Source organism: Macaca mulatta, chromosome 8 (genome assembly GCF_049350105.2).
Source record: "Macaca mulatta isolate MMU2019108-1 chromosome 8, T2T-MMU8v2.0, whole genome shotgun sequence".
NCBI lineage: Eukaryota > Metazoa > Chordata > Mammalia > Primates > Cercopithecidae > Macaca > Macaca mulatta.
Window position 1 is genome coordinate 118,484,335 of NC_133413.1, and position 16,138 is coordinate 118,500,472.

Genomic DNA, 16,138 nt, shown 5'->3' on the forward strand with positions numbered 1-16,138 from the left:
CAGAGTGTACCTGAACAATCCTCAATGTATTCTAAAATCCACAAGTCTTTTTCACAACCAAAGAAGTTTCACAACCAAACAGAGTGTACCTGAACAATCCTCAATGTATTATAAAATCCACAAGTCTTTTTCTTTTTTTTTTTTAAAGGGCAGATTCTAGGGTCACACAGCTTTAATTTATACAACACTGACCTACAATAGGTCATTTGGAGAGTCAAATTCTAATCTCAGATCATAGTTACAATGGCTCTTTCATAGCTTATGTTTCCCTAACCATAGATTTAAAATAACCACCAGAAAAGTATTTAGAAATAAAAAAGGCCACTGCAAAAAATAAAATTAATTAACTAAAGTAAAACACTGACATTTTTCATCCCAAATCCAAACAAGATTTTTAGATTTGCTATTAACAAAACCTCAAACAAATACACAGATCTTACGGTAGTGGCTATCTAAATCAAAAGAAAAAGATATCTATTCTTTTAAGCTTGGCACTGTTAGCCTGCCAATATGCCAATAGGAAGCAACAAACTCTCACCTAACACAAATGTTTTGTGGCACAAGACAGGACAAAAATTAAAAAATGAATTGAACGTAACTTCTCAGAATTTCCAGTAACTCTATGTTGACTGTTTTGATGTAAAACATATTAATTTAGTGTTTATATCACAGTATTCAAACACTTAATCAAAGTATCATTTGAGTTCCAGCACAAGATTTGTTAGGGGCAATGCAAAAGTTTAAAACTAACCCCCCAATTTTTTAAAGACAGTGAATTAACTTGTATCTTCATATTTTTAAAAAGTAAACATAAAAATTCACCAAATCTACAAGTACAAAGCTGTCACTTGTAGAAATTTTCAGACTAATATGAAACCATACTACATAAATATAATGATACTATTAACACTAGAATGTGTTATATGTGTTAGAATAAAAGCTTTTTGTAGCAGTGTAGCAAGTTTTTTAATCCTCAAAAGGTTCATGTGTACTACTCTGGCTAAACTCCATGTCATTACAGTTGGCTCTTCATACCAACCCGCTTTCAAGGGTTGATATGCTAGAAGAGTTTCAATATCTGGATTTCCAGCAGTTACCTTAAGTTTCCATGTCTTAGCAAAATGGCACATTCACTCACTGACCAGCAACAATAAATTTACTGTGCTGGAACTCTAACATGACACTAAATCTTCATTCTCAAAATTCACTCCCAGCATTAACAAATGATATAAATAACCAACTCTTTTCATGTACCTGTAATCATACCAGGCTTCTGATTTTACAATCCTGGTTTAAGCTGTTTACATTTCCAAAGTAATCAACTTTTGCTCTCCTAAATCCCTCATAATATTCAAAGTAAAACTGATGGAATTTTTTGATAAGTTACTACAAGTTTAGCATCACTGATTACCTTCAATGCACTTGCAAGTGAACCACAGCTAATCTGTAAATTAAGAATTCATCTACAAATGGGAGCAAAAAAAAAGTTGTTTTTCTTAAGCAAAGTTGGAAATAAACAGAAAATCTTTTTATTTAAAGGATGGTGGAGTTTCAAAAAGTGAAGCTGTCTATGCAATTTAAGTGTCGAAATTACCTGAATCAGTAACACTAATCTCTCCCTCCCCACAAAATGAAAATTTAATTTCCTAGAAAATAACCACAGACAGCAGCCAAGAGACTTTATTTTGCGACATGTGGAGCTACAAGTAAAGAAAAAAGTACCAGAAAATAAAGGCAAAAAAGAAACTCTTCCAGGGTTGGAAGACAAAAAGTCTCTGTTTTAAGGTCTTTTCCCAACTTCTAGGATTAACTAGAAAATCTTAGACAGGCAGGGTGCAGTGACTCATGCCTGTAAATCCCAAAGCATTGAAAGGCTGAGGAGGGAGGATCACTTCAGGCCAGGAGTTTGAGATCAGCCTGGGCAACATAGCAAAACTCCATTTTGGAAAAAAAAAAACTAAAAATTAGCCATGAGTGGTGATGCACACTTGTAGTCCTAGCTACTCAGGAGGCAAGAGAATCTCTTGAGCACAAGAGTTTAAGGTTGCAGTGAGCTATGATGGCACCACTGCACTCTAACCTGGGTGAGAGCAAGATCCTGTCTCAAAAAAAAAAAGAAAAAAAGAAATCTTAGACTTTAAGTACCTACTTACTAGTCCAAGGTGAGTAACAAATTATAATTTCTCAAATGAGAGGCTAACTAAAACAAGGATGTTTTGATAACTGTAGAAGACACTTAATACACTTTCCTAAACAGAAGACAGAGTGAGAATGAAGTACATCAATTTGAAGGCCTGATTTTTATTTACTTCGTTTATGTTTTTTGAGATGGAGTCCTGTTGTCACCCAGGCTGAAGTGCAGTGGCACCATCTCGGCTCACTGCAACCTCCACCTCCCGGTTCGAGTGATTCTCCTGCCTCAGTCTTCCAAGCAGCTGGGATTACAGGCATGTGCCATCACGCCCAGCTAATTTTTGTATTTTAATACAGACAGAGTTTCAACATGTTGGCCAGGCTGGTCTCGAACTCCAGACCTCAGGTCATCAGCCCGCCTCAGCCTCCCAAAGTGCTGGGATTACAGGCGTGAGCCACCGCACCTGGCCAAGGTCTGATTTTTAATTTGGCTTCACACAACTCTCCTTCTCTAACAAAAGCACTAAATCTAGAAGCCTGTCAAATACAAGGTAACAGGATACTTCATGGTTCATAGTACCATTTAAACTCATCTACACCCCACGTAATGAAGAAACCATTGATCTTTAATAATAGCTGAAGGCAGAGGTAACTGGAAAAAGGTTACTACTAAGGCATAAAATATTTCATATACCCTTATGATTCCACAGTTGTTTAGAACAAGTTCAAGGAATATACATGCCATAAAGTATTAAATCAGGAATAATGGATTTACTCAACAATATTAAACACCTACAACGTGCCACTCACTGTGCTGTATAATATTATAATAATAAATCCATTACATGATATGATTCTGTTAATGCTAAAAATCATAAAATTGTTCCTACTTTTGGATTTCAAGGACAAGTTAAATCACCCTCCAAATTTTCAGGCCCTGAAACAAGGTTTCTGTTTTTCAGTGGTTTTCTTTACTTTTTTCTCTTTGGCTAATGACTGTTGAAAACTTAATGAACAAACGCAAATCTATATACACATTTTGAAGAACCAAGGGAATCTTACAAAAGACAAAAAAAAAAAAAAAATCAAGTACTTATACTTACCAACACTCTAAAAAAATAAAGATACTCTGCAGCTCCTGAGTAATTCCCACATTCGTACTGGAATTTTGCATATCTGTAGAGTGTATCTAAATATTCCTGCCTAAACTAAAAAGAAAAAAAAAAGATTAGGTTCTCTTTAATTCAGAGTTTTAAAACCCCATTGTAATTCGTAAGTCTTTGAGGTCAAAACTATGAATGTTTAATTCACCAACTTCTAATGTATATTTTAAAATCTATCTCTGATTATGGTATTTATTTTTGGTGGCAGCTTTTGGGCGACTTAAAGAACTGACCTCTGGAGTTTAAGAAGTAAATCAACGGGGGTTGTGCTGGGGGAGGTGGTTTCAGGATGAAACTGTTCCACCTCAGATTATCAGGGCATTAGTTGAATTCTCATATGGAGCGTGCAACCTAGATCCCTTGCTTGCGCAGTTCACAATAGGGTTCGTGCTCCTATGAAAATCTAATGCCTCCACTGATCTGACAGGACACAGAGCTCAGATGGTAATGCTTGCTCACCTTCTAATCACCTGCTCTGTGGCCCCCTGGTACTGGTCCATGACCTGGGGGGGTTGGGGACCCCTTAAATAATGAATTATATGCAAAGCCTCATGCTTTGAGTTAACACAAGGGAAATGAGATTGAGTGATGGTTAGGAAAGCTTCTAACATTTCTTTGTGAATCTGGGGACTTATAAAGACTTTGATAATTTCAAAGGCCATTGTGTTCCACAAGGCGGCCAAAGTATTACCTAATTCTATTGCTCAAAACATTTCTAATTCAAATTTCATTCTGTTTGCCTTACTTGTTAATCCATAAGAAAAGGCATCCTATGCCCTATAATATATAATACTTAGCTTGCTGTTGGCACTAATATAAAATGCCAACAACTACTGCCAGCTATTACAACTCTGGAATAAATAAAAGCTTTGAGAATTTCTGTTACCTAAAGGTGAGCTATAAGCACCTATTTTCCTATCAGCAACAATTTATAAAAACTGAAGTTTTAAAAATAGAACCAGATTTTATCATTAATAAATTAATCTGGAAATTATATTCTTAGGCCAAGCCATGAGCCTATCTGTACAAACCAGTCTTTAGTCAGCATTATTAAAACATAACAACTTTAAATTATTTTTAAAACACTTACACCATGCTTGTCCGCCAGGTAGTCAAAGAGCATCCTACCATCCCTAAATGATAATTAAAAAAAATTACAGTATTTTAAAGGCCACAGAAAACAATATAAGCATATCCAACTTCTAAATTATTACCTATGCAAAGTCACCTTAAATAAGTACGTAAACGTTATAAGACTTCCAGAATAAAATAAGCAGGACATTACATGTTTTGAATGTAAAGAATTAGTAAGTATACAAGGAGAGCTACAAACTTTAAAATTCACTTTCAGATGTCTTTAGTTCTAATTGAAAATTAGTGTTGTTTCACCACGACTAACGTAAGGCCTTTAGAAGTCTGTCAGGTAATAAAACCAGAAGATTCTGACTATTTCTAGTAAGGTCAGAAGTCTACTTAGTGGTAATCTATTAAGAATGGTTTTTGCTCTCTGTGGTCAGATTTCTAATAGATAATGCAGTCTAATTATAGAGACTGATATAAATGTACCATGTACAAACTACAAGAAACTAATCCTATATACAAATTTTGTCCCCTCTTCCAATCTGTTAATATTTTTCAAAAGGATGATTCTGACAAATTTACAAGATTAATAAATCATGCCTGGCTGGCCACAGTGGCTGATACCTGTAGTCCCAGCACTTTGGAAGGCTTTGGGAGGCTGAGGCAGGTGGATCACCTAAGGTCAGGAGTTTAAGACCAGCCTGGCCAACATGGTGAGACCCAATCTCTACTAAAAATACAAAAATTAGCCAGGCATGGTGGCGGGTGCCTGTAATCCCAGCTACTTGGGACGCTGAGGCAGGAGAATCGCTTGAACCTGAGAGCTGGAGGTTGCAGTGAACACAGATGGCGCCACCGCACTCCAGCCTGGGTGACAGAGTGAGACTGTCTCAAAAAAATTAATAAAAATAAAAAAATCATGTCTCATGTACATGACAGCTATGCTACATACCCTACATAATCATTAGGTATAACCAAGTGCCATATTTAATTTTTCTTAAATTAGCTTTGTGTTATCTTGAGATGCTGACAGACTGGTAAAAGACAAACTGATAATAAAGACATCAAGGGACAGGGGATATAAGGGTAGCTGCCCACCTTATGAGCATTTTCGTTGTTACTGTTTTTTGAGACGGAGTCTCACTCTGTCGCCCAGGGTGGAGTTCACTGGCACGATCTCGGCTCACTGCCACCTCCGCCTCCCGGGTTCATGCAATCCTCCTGCCTCAGCCTCCCAAGTAGCTGAGATTACAAGCATGCACCACCATGCCCAGCTAATTTTTGTATTTTTTTTTTGAGATGGAGTCTCGCTCTGTTGCCCAGGCTGGAGTGCAGTGGCGCGATCTCGGCTCACTGCAAGCTCCGCCTCCCGGGTTCACGCCATTCTCCTGCCTCAGCCTCCCGAGTAGCTGGGACTACAGGCGCCCACAACCGCGCCCGGCTAATTTTTTGTATTTTTAGTAGAGACGGGGTTTCACCGTGGTCTCGATCTCCTGACCTTGTGATCCGCCCGCCTCGGCCTCCCAAAGCGCTGGGATTACAGGCGTGAGCCACCGAGATGAAGTTTCACCATGCTGGCCAGGCTGGTCTCAAACTCCTGACCTCAAGGGATCTGCCCACCTTGGCCTCCCAAAGTGCTGGGATTACAGGTGTGAGCCACTGCACCTGACTGCATGTTCCAAAATGAAAACATTTTCTTATCCTTCTCACAGAAGAAATATGCTACAATGTATCTTAGGGAGCACAATTTTGCTTGAAGATTTAATGGGGTGAGATATGTCCCCATAAAAATATAGGTGTATTATAATACTGAGTATGAAATGTACATGAAATTCCAACACAGAAGAACTTCCACAAAAACTGAACACTTGCAGTGGATCACAGTGAATAACTTTGTATTGCACTACTTACACCACTCACGTATATAATCACTGTCCTCTGGCTGATTATTTCCGGGAAAGTGTTAAGTATGATACTATATGTTCAATGAAATTTAAAAAGGGGGAATTGCAAGAAAAAGGTTTTCACATTGAAAATAGGTAGTTTGTAAGTATAATAAGATTACAAGTTTTTAACACATGATCCTTTCATTTATCTCAAATTCAGTACCTATTAAGCTACAAGGATCCTCTTTTTCTAACTGGTGAACATATCTACATTCATCTTATTCATACTTTGATCCCATAACTCCCCAGTCTTTGAGTGACTGAACTACAACATCCTAAATTTTCTGTTGTAGTCTAACAACTGGATTATTTCAGGTGTCCCTTTGTAATCACCTACATGTGACCTGAAGATCTAAAACTACTTATTCTAAAAGCATACAAGTAGTTTAGTATAATATATAGTTCTGCCTATGCATGTAATGTGTGTGTATATATATATCTCTCTGTGTGCGTGTTTTCCTGCATATAGTCATCCCTTGGTATCCCCAGAGCATTAGTTCCAAGACCTCGCCTACCCTCTACTCACCAGCCCCCTCAAATACCAAAATCTGCAGGTGCTTAAGTCCCTTATGTAAAATAGCACAGTACCTGCATGTAAACTATACACATCCTCCCATATACTTTAAATCATTTCTAGATTACTTATACCTAACGCAACGTAAATATCATATAGTTGTTGTTATACTGTAGTTTTATTTGTATTTTTTATTGCAGTATTGTTATTTTTTAGGTTCTTCTCCTGAATATTTTCAATCTGCAGTTAGTTGAATCCACAGATGCAGAACAGAGAGTTGACTGTATTTATATGTAGTATATGTCATAGTATAGTATAGTATGCTATAGTATGGCACAGTAATTGTGTATTTGTTGCTTTTCTAAAAATATCTGGTAACATCTTCACAAATCACAAAGGAAAACTTAAGAGCCAATCTCTAAAAATTTGGTTTAAACACATAGAAATTAAAGGTATAACATGGCAAAATATCCAGCAATTCCTCAAGTGAATTCAATGGTAGCTAGGATTTATCTCAAATGATAATATTCAATTTTAGTAAGAGATTTTATTTTTAAATGTTTCTAATAACCCAAAGGACTTCTACCCGTGACATGTACTAAGTCAGAGTAAGGCAACATGCTTACGAAACAGTAAATCTACTTCCAGGTAAAGGGAAGTTAGGAATAAAATAATCTTATCAGCTCAAAACTACCCTCCTTGGGCGAGGCATGGAGCTTAGAAGGGTATGAAAGAATGTAGCCAGGAATAAAGTGAACTCAGGTTTCTCTTATAACGAGTTGTGCTCTAAAGCGCTAGGTATTGCACAGGCACAGGGTTTCTTTTTTATTTTTTCCTGAGATGGTATCTCACTACATCACCTACTTTGGAATGCAGTGATATGACACTGACTCATTGCAACCTCCACCTCCTGGGCTCAAGCCATCCTCTGACCTCAGCCTCCCAAGTAGCAAGTAGCTGAGACTACAAGCGTACGCCATCACGTCTGGCTAATTTTTTGTTGCTTTTATTTTTTTGGTAGATAGAGGGTTTCACCATGTTGCCCAGGCTGGTCTCGAACTCCTAGGCTCAAGCGATTCGCTTGCCTCTGCCTCCCCAAGTGCTGAGATTACAGGCGTGAGCCACCACACAGTGGCACAGCGTTTCTTAATGGACATTTTGAGTTAGGTAATTCTTTGTTGGGGAGTAGCGGGAGGGGTGCTGTCCTGTGCACTGTAGGATGCTTAACAGCATAACTGGTCTCTACTCACTAGGTGCCAATAGCACCCCCCAGTTATGACAGCCGAAAGTATCTCCAGACATTGCCAAATGTCCCCAGGAAGAGGGAAATAGGAGATGGAAATTCTGTAGCATAATCAGTACAGATAAGTACTAAAGAAGTTTTTTAAAAAAAAAAAAACAGTATTAATATTAATATTTATTAATTATACTGGCCCCTACAAAATAAGGATAAATGAACATTTAAAAATGAATAAAGCACTCATTTAAACCTATGAACTTTTACTGTGGGATACTGGATAAAGTTTGAATTAACATTTGTATTAATCCAGAAACGAGAATTTTTCGAATTCAAAATTAAGAAGAGTTTACCTGGTTGACTGCATTTGCCTCGTAGTTTCTGGATCTTCAAACATCTTCACAATTGGTTCTGTTTCTGCCTGAAGCTGTTTCAGTTGTGCAACCACTGTGGTTCTTTTCTCTCTCAAAGCTAATTAAAAATGCAAAAGAGTACTACAATGGGCATGTTAAAGTGTGCTACTCATCATGAGAATGTCTGGAAATTGTTCAGAGTATTTAAACCATACATACATTTACTCATCCCCAATATATTCATATGCCAGGGGCTACTCACTCAGAAGTGTCCCCCAATCCCTAATTTCTTTTTTCTAGTAATACAAAGCCACAAAAAGGAAAAGGGAATCCTCTTTCTACTCTTAAGGGTAACTGGAGAATATACAGCCTTGGGGTGACAGAGGTGAAAGAAAAAAAGGGTAGGACCCAATTATCTATCATTTAATTCTCCATTGCAGAAACTTCATTCCAAGGGTTTTTATATTTGTTCCCATTTAATTTTCTTAGGTGAATATTATCCAGGAGTTTTTGAACAAAAACTCTGAGGGGCTTACATATTACTATTACAGGCTATCCACTAGGTTGAATGGAATTTAAATCCATTAAATAATCTCTTTTAACTATAAATCCAGCTCTATAACCTCTCAAACCAAATTCTATTGTTCCTTTTACTATACGATGAAAAGGTGGAGAAAACTTGCACATAACCAACTCTGGTAACACCTTAATGTTTCATTAAGAAACTAAGAAATAGGCCGGGGGCAGTGGCGCCACGCCTGTAATCCCAGGAACTTGGGAGGCCAAGGCAGGCTGATCACGAGGTCAGGAGTTCGAGACCAGCCTGGCCAATATGCTGAAACCCCATCTCTACTAAAAATATAAAAATTAGCCAGGCATGGTGGCGCGTGCCTGTAGTCCCAGCTACACAGGAAGCTGAGGCAGAAGAATCACTTGAACCTGAGAAGTGGAGGCTGCAGTGAGCCAAGATCACGCCACTGCACTCCACCCTGCCTAAGAGTGAGAGACTCTGTCTCAAAAAAAAAAAAAGAAAAAAGAAACTAAGAAACAGTTTCCTTTTTGTTTATATATGACAAACTAAAGAAGAGCTACTGTTGTTGCAGGGAACTACAAGTCAAACAGGTGGATTATGTTTAATGTAATAATTTCTGCATTACATATTAGAAAGTATATTCTAGAGCAGTCTTTCTCAAACACAGGAGAAGATCTATGATCAAATTTTGAGAAATGCCAATTTAAACAGAGTATACTGTATTTCTCTACTGCCAGAATTCTTGGAATCTTTAAAAATGTAATGTGCATTGAAGAAATGACACAGAAGTATTTCCCAAACCTAGAGAACCACTTTTTTTTTTTTTTTTTAAGTAACGTTACCACAGAAAGCAAGGGTTTGGAAAACACTGTATCACAGTAGTTCCCCAACTTGAGTGCTAGGCCTCACTTAACAGTTTTGATTAAGTAGGTCTGGTGTGTGGTCAAAAACCTGCATTTCTAACAAGCTCTCCCAGGTGAACTGATGACGGTGGTCCTGGGGACCATATTTGGAGAACAATGTCTACACTAGATGCCTCAAAATTAAAATAAAATAAAAATCTCTAAGGCACACAATGCAGTAACTAAAAAAGGTAGCAACCCAAGAACTGCAACATTCTCAGAAAATTCTAAGGAATGTGAATCATAAGCACAACTTTGATGATACATACTATGAACTGAAGGTATCTGATGACCATATTTTAAAGTAGTTCCACATCTTTCACAGGGAAAAAACAATACACTTCAGAAGACATGAAACCTTTATATAACCTCTCACCCAAAGAACATTAACATTCAAATAATAATTAAGTCTTTTGGCTAAAGCTCTCTTATAAATCATAAAACTTTAATACACATATCCTCAAGTCACAAGACAAGCTTCAATTCTAATGACAAAACTTACCATGAGGAATATCATCAGAATAAAGGTTTTTGTATACATCCATAGCAAAGTCTACCATGTTGGTATCACTAAGAAGGTCCAATTTACCTTGTAATAATTCCTTTTCATTATATATCTGAAAAAGAAGATAACTTTCTAATGAATATATTTAAGTCCCCCAAATAAACTGATTAATACTAAGACTAATTTACCTGGAAATATATTTCAAGAAATACTTTATAAAATATGATAAACTATTAACTTCCCCCTCTTGTAATAATGGCAAGCAATATGGCAAGCAAACAACCTACAGACATAAAAGTATTTTACTTACCTAAAATTTTTAAAATGAAGAGAATTACTATAGACATTCCAACCTCCTTCTGATTTATATGATCTTATTTTTTATATGTCCCTACAAACCATCTCTTATCTTTTCTAGGCAAGGCTGTGGATAAACAAAATCCACACCATCTTTTCTGTAAAGCAGAAATAGCTGTCACCTCTCCATATCCAGGTAATCAGTAATAAACTCTAACATGCTTCTCCATCCACACTGCTGAAACAAAAACTGCACCGATTTTTTAGGTCAACCATATCAGACCAGGCTTTTGCTTTGCAAAGGGTCCAAAAAATATAATTTAACCTATAGTACAGGCAGCAAATAGATACATATACAAACTCACATCAACATGAAGTGTGCTGAGTAATATATAAAGATTCTACAAAATATTCAGGGACATAAATGCTTCAGCAAAAGAAGAGATTTCTGTACTGAACTTAATTTTGCAAGGAAAAAAAATCCAGGCAAATGCCACAATATTTCACTGCCCGCAAGAAGATGAAGGTGGTCAAATGGTATTTAGCCATAAGAGCGAAACCGAACCTTCCAAATTACATGCAGAACTCCTATAAATGAGTAAGACAAGACAGCCCATGCAATTGAAATGGCTAAAAGATAGGCACTTTGCAAAAGAAGACAACAAAATGGCCAAAAAACACATGAAAAGGTTCTCAACTTCATTAATCATAAGTAAATGCATATTAAAAATTACAATAAAAATTTTAAAAATCCTGACAGTACCAGTGTTGCTGTGGATGTAGACTAACTGGAACATATACTCTTCCGGCAGGAATAAAATCATTTTGTAAGATTTTTATCTCCCAAAGCCAAACATACTTTTTGATCCAGCAATTCTGTTTCGAGGCATCCAAAACAAACAGGTGCATATAGTCAAAGTGCACTTCCAAAAACGTATACAGGAGCACTATTTGTAATAGCCAAGTCTATCAATGTTAAAATGAGAAAACAAACCACAGCATACTCATAGGAGACTAACATTCGGCACTGAAAAATCAATGAACTACTTCTGCTATCCTAAAAACATGATGACTCACAAACAACGCTGAGTGAAAGCAGTCATACAAAGCAGTACATGGTGGTAAATGCTTAACTCCACCTATGTAAAAATCAAAAACAGGCAAAATGAATCATCAGACTACAGCTTACCTTTAGGGGGTGTGAGTAGTGACTAACAGGGGTCAAGAGGAAGGTTTAAAGATGTCTGTAGTGTTTTATTTATTAATCTGAGTGGTGGTCACATAAATGCATTCACTATTCATTTTGAAAAAAAATGTATCATTGACCAGTACATTTATATTTGTGTACTTCTATGAATGAACGTTGTATCTGATAAAATTTACCAGAAAAACCTTAACTTCTCATCACTTTGCGCTATAGAAACCGTAATCTTAAGTAAAAACATTCTTTTCCAAGCATGCAACCTCTCCTCACCACTCTATTAATAACTTTTAATTTGCCATGTCTCTCTCCACGATAGATTCAACAGCCCTGCTCCTCTACCATCAGGTGTTACTGACCTGTTCTGAAATCTACATCTGCCTCTCAATTCTGCCTCATAGGCAGAAAGCAAATACTTCAGACTTCATATCAAGAAGCCACAATTGAAAATACTATATAAGTACTCACATGAAAAAGGAGAATCAAATTTCCACAATTTTTTCATGAAAAAAGGTTAAGAGGGTAAAAGAATCTGTTGACTATACAGAGGTATTAAACGACAAAGTCATGAAGGTTCCAATTCAGAGCCCAGGGTCCTAAATATTTCACTACCTGGCCTGCTTCACATGAAAATAAAGAGTGAGAAACAAATATGTATTCATTCAATCATTTATTAAACAATCATAAAAAGCCTTTATGCCAGACTCCATATTATGTGCTGAGAGCACAAGGAAGCTTCTGCTCTCATAAGGCTTATATTCTCCAATGTAACAAACATATGAAATTGTTTTTCTCTTGGTGCAATACAATAGTCTCCCCTTATCCACGAGCTAAATGTTCCAAGACCCCCCCAGCGGATGCTTGAAACCGCAGATAGCCCCAATCCTATATTTACTGTTTTTTTCCTATACACGCATACCTACGATAAAGTCTAATTTATAAACTGCGCACAAGAGATTAACAATAACAAAATATAACAATTAAGTTAGCATATACAGTGTGGATACATTGGACAAAAGGATGATTCATGTCCCAGTCTAAAGCAAGGGAGCGAGACAGATTTCATCCTACTACTCAGAAGGGCGCACAATTTACAACTTACAAATTGTTAATTTCTGGAATTTTCCATTTAGTATTTTTGGACCGTAACTGGAACTGCAGAAACTGAAACTGCTAAAGGGGTGTGGGGGGCTGCTGTATCCTCACATAGCAGGATCACTGACTCTATCCTAACCATCTAGCCTTCAAAACTCAAAGCCTCACCTCCTCAAAGTATTCTTTGCTCACTGAAGATAACAGAATCTCAATTTTGATAGCACCCTACCAGTACCTCTTCGACATTTATTACTTTTTACCTTATATAAAAAATATTCAACTCTAAAGGATAGGTAAGTTTTTAGTGGTGAGATGTCTGGGTTTTATCTTGGATTTCTCAGTTACATGGCACTATACAATTAACCCTTGAACAACAAGGGTTTGAACCACACAGGTCCACGTATACACTTTTTTTCAATAAAAGTTACACCAAGTGTGCTTGCCTTTCCTGACTTCCCTTCCACTTCCTCTACTTCTTCCACCTCTGCTACCCCTGAAACAGCAAGACCAACCCCTCCTTTTCCTCCTCCTCAGCCTACTCAATATGAAGACAATGAAGACCTTTATGATGTACTTCCACTTACTAAAAACTGTATTTCCTTATAATTTAAGACCACTTTCTCTAGCTTACTTTATTGTAAGAATACAGTATATAACACATACAACACAAGACTGTTCATGTTCTCAGTAAGCCTTCCTGTCAACATTGGGGTATTACTAAGTTTTGGGGGAGTCAAAAGTTCTAACGGATTTTTGACTGCAGGAGTTCAGCATTCCTAACCCCTGTATTGTCCAAGAATAAAATGTACTTAGTAAATGGTAATTAAATACTCCAGCATCTGTCTTCCTCTTGGTATATTACAGTCATCTTACCAACATTTTCTCCAAAGAGGTGGGTATTGGGCAGTTTTTCCCACTGATTCTCAACTGCCTGCAGTTCATAGTTTTCGTCTAGCCCTATGAAAATCTAATTTACATTTACATATTCCTCCTTTCCTTCTGTCTGCCATTAAAAAAATGAAATTATAAAGAACACAAAAATATATAAAGTTCAGCTGGTTCAGAAGTACTTCTACAAGTAGCTGGTAAAAAGGCTTTCAAAATATGGCACTTTTACTAGATCTTCTGTCCTCACTTTTCCAGAAAAGAAAACAATGCAGATGGGAATGTTTTACTCAAGGTCTAAAATACAGGTGTAAAAAGAAGAATCAAAGCAAAAATATATCTTTTCAAGAGAAAGTTTTACATGACAAGACATTCTTGGACATTTACTGAAAATGATCTTAGCTGTTACCTAACATCAACAACTTCAGAGTTGTCTATGTTTAGAAAAGGTGCATAGGAATATGAGGATTATACCTGTCTAATGAGCCACAACCACCTGGTAGCTGGTTTTGTGGGACGTTTTTGTTTTATTACTTTTTGTCTTTTGCTACACAAAATCCACTCCCCAAATCTAGAGTTCCCTAAGTAGACTTATATTGTAGTCTGCTTCCAGAAACAGAATTCACTTATTTTTCTGGCCAAAATTCCTTCATCATTGCAAATTACTTTGCATTATTAAAATGCATCAATTTCCCAATAAACTCACGGTATAACTAATGTCAATTTTAGCCAAAACTTTCAAGTCCAATAAAACTTTTAGGAATGACACACGCTTTAAAATGAAGTTCCAGAATTACACATTTATTCACAATATCTTGAGTAGATAATTGAACATTAACGACCAATTCAAATCACTTGAAGTCAGTACAATGTACACACTGGAAAACACATTTAAAGATTGTGGGGATTTTTTTTGGGTGGGGGGCAGGGGAGCGCCGTCCCCATCTGACGAAATATGCTGTTCTAGAAAGTCCTACTTATCAAAGACAAGAAAACGCAAAGAACTCACAACTTGATGGAAATTAAAGCGCTAGATACTTATTTTAAGTGTAAGAGAATCACTCTAAACGACTCGACATACAAAAACCCATAGCCAAGCCCAGGCTTCCCACCGTTTCCAAAAGAAAAATCAAAAGCTCTAACAACACTCCAGGTTGCTTTTAGAAGCCGGCCTGTGAAGCTCTAACGTTCTCTAGAGAAACCAGCGAATCACCAACTTCCGAGAACTGATGCGAACTTCCCTCTGGCACTGACACCTCAGTTAGTGAAGGAGACGTCTTTTCTCTCTCCGTAACCTCCCTCCTTCTCACTGCCGAATACCGCGGTGCTTCTTAACTGAGAAGACGCTAAACTACCGCAAGATCCTTACTGTCCGTCCAGGAACCAAACCCGCGACCGCCTCGCACGTGTCAGGCCTAGGGCTACAGACACCGCCTTTCGGCCTTGCTCAGCAACTCACCCGCCCCGACGCCTTCCTCGCGCCCAAAGACCCCCTCACCTCCTTTACAGAGAGAAACTCAAGGAGCGGAAAGACTAGATGCCGATCCAAAAAGTGCGCGATGCGAGTAGTCAAGTCGTACTCCGCCATCTTGCCAAAGAAAAGGGAGTCTGTGCTCACTAAAACTTTATTGGTAGCGCCGACAAACGAACAGACAGATCCCGTACTGCGCATGTGCCATGGTAAAACTGGGCTAAGGAAAGGGGCGGGGTTTAGCCTGGCGAGCAGAGGACAACGACGCATGCGCGCGGGTTGTCCAACTTGTTTGCGTTAAGGCGCGAGTGACGGGAACAGTTCCCTGTATCTATTTGTAGGTTTGTCAGTATTCTCTTTTTAATGCTGACTTTCGATTACCAGTCAGTGGCTTGCAGCCTATTCCGTTAATAACTAGTGAAACCTCAGAATTGATTGCTGAAGCAATGTGACTGCATTGGGATGCGGCAAAGGAAAAGATGAGAAGGGCCCTGATCTCCAGGAAGTTGCATACTGGGAGGAGTATCTAGGCTTTTTCATTTGGCATACGCTAATCGTTTTGTAAGCGATTGTTAAAGTGAGGGTGGGTTTTTAGACAAATAAGTGAAAAAAAATTTCAGATATAGTAAGAGCCATAATTTGGTGGAGATGGTTGAGTTGGACCTATTTAATTAGGATGATTAGAGAAAACTCAGATGGGAATTAAGAAAATTAGAGAAAAGTCTGATAGAGTAACAAGTTAGCTGAGAGTTGTAGTAAGAGAAGGAAGTGATTAAAACTAGAGCCAGGGTAAAAACATGCTTGTTGGAAAGTACAGCAAAGAC

The 16,138-nt window shown here is 37.6% G+C and overlaps 1 protein-coding gene across 2 annotated transcripts in view; it reads right to left on the minus strand.

The window, feature by feature from the left end:
- The window catches only part of EIF3E (eukaryotic translation initiation factor 3 subunit E), a 45,110-nt gene extending 29,663 nt beyond the window's left edge, over positions 1–15,447 (minus strand). The window contains exons 1-5 of one of the 2 annotated variants that reach the window (XM_015145867.3): positions 15,303–15,446; positions 10,363–10,477; positions 8,427–8,544; positions 4,387–4,429; positions 3,237–3,341 (exon numbers count right to left, since the gene is read on the minus strand). In XM_015145867.3, the coding sequence (XP_015001353.3) occupies positions 3,237–3,341; positions 4,387–4,429; positions 8,427–8,544; positions 10,363–10,477; positions 15,303–15,431 (510 nt within the window). In that variant the 5' untranslated portion in view covers positions 15,432–15,446. 2 annotated transcript variants of the gene reach the window in all.
- Positions 15,448–16,138: the final 691 nt, after the last annotated feature.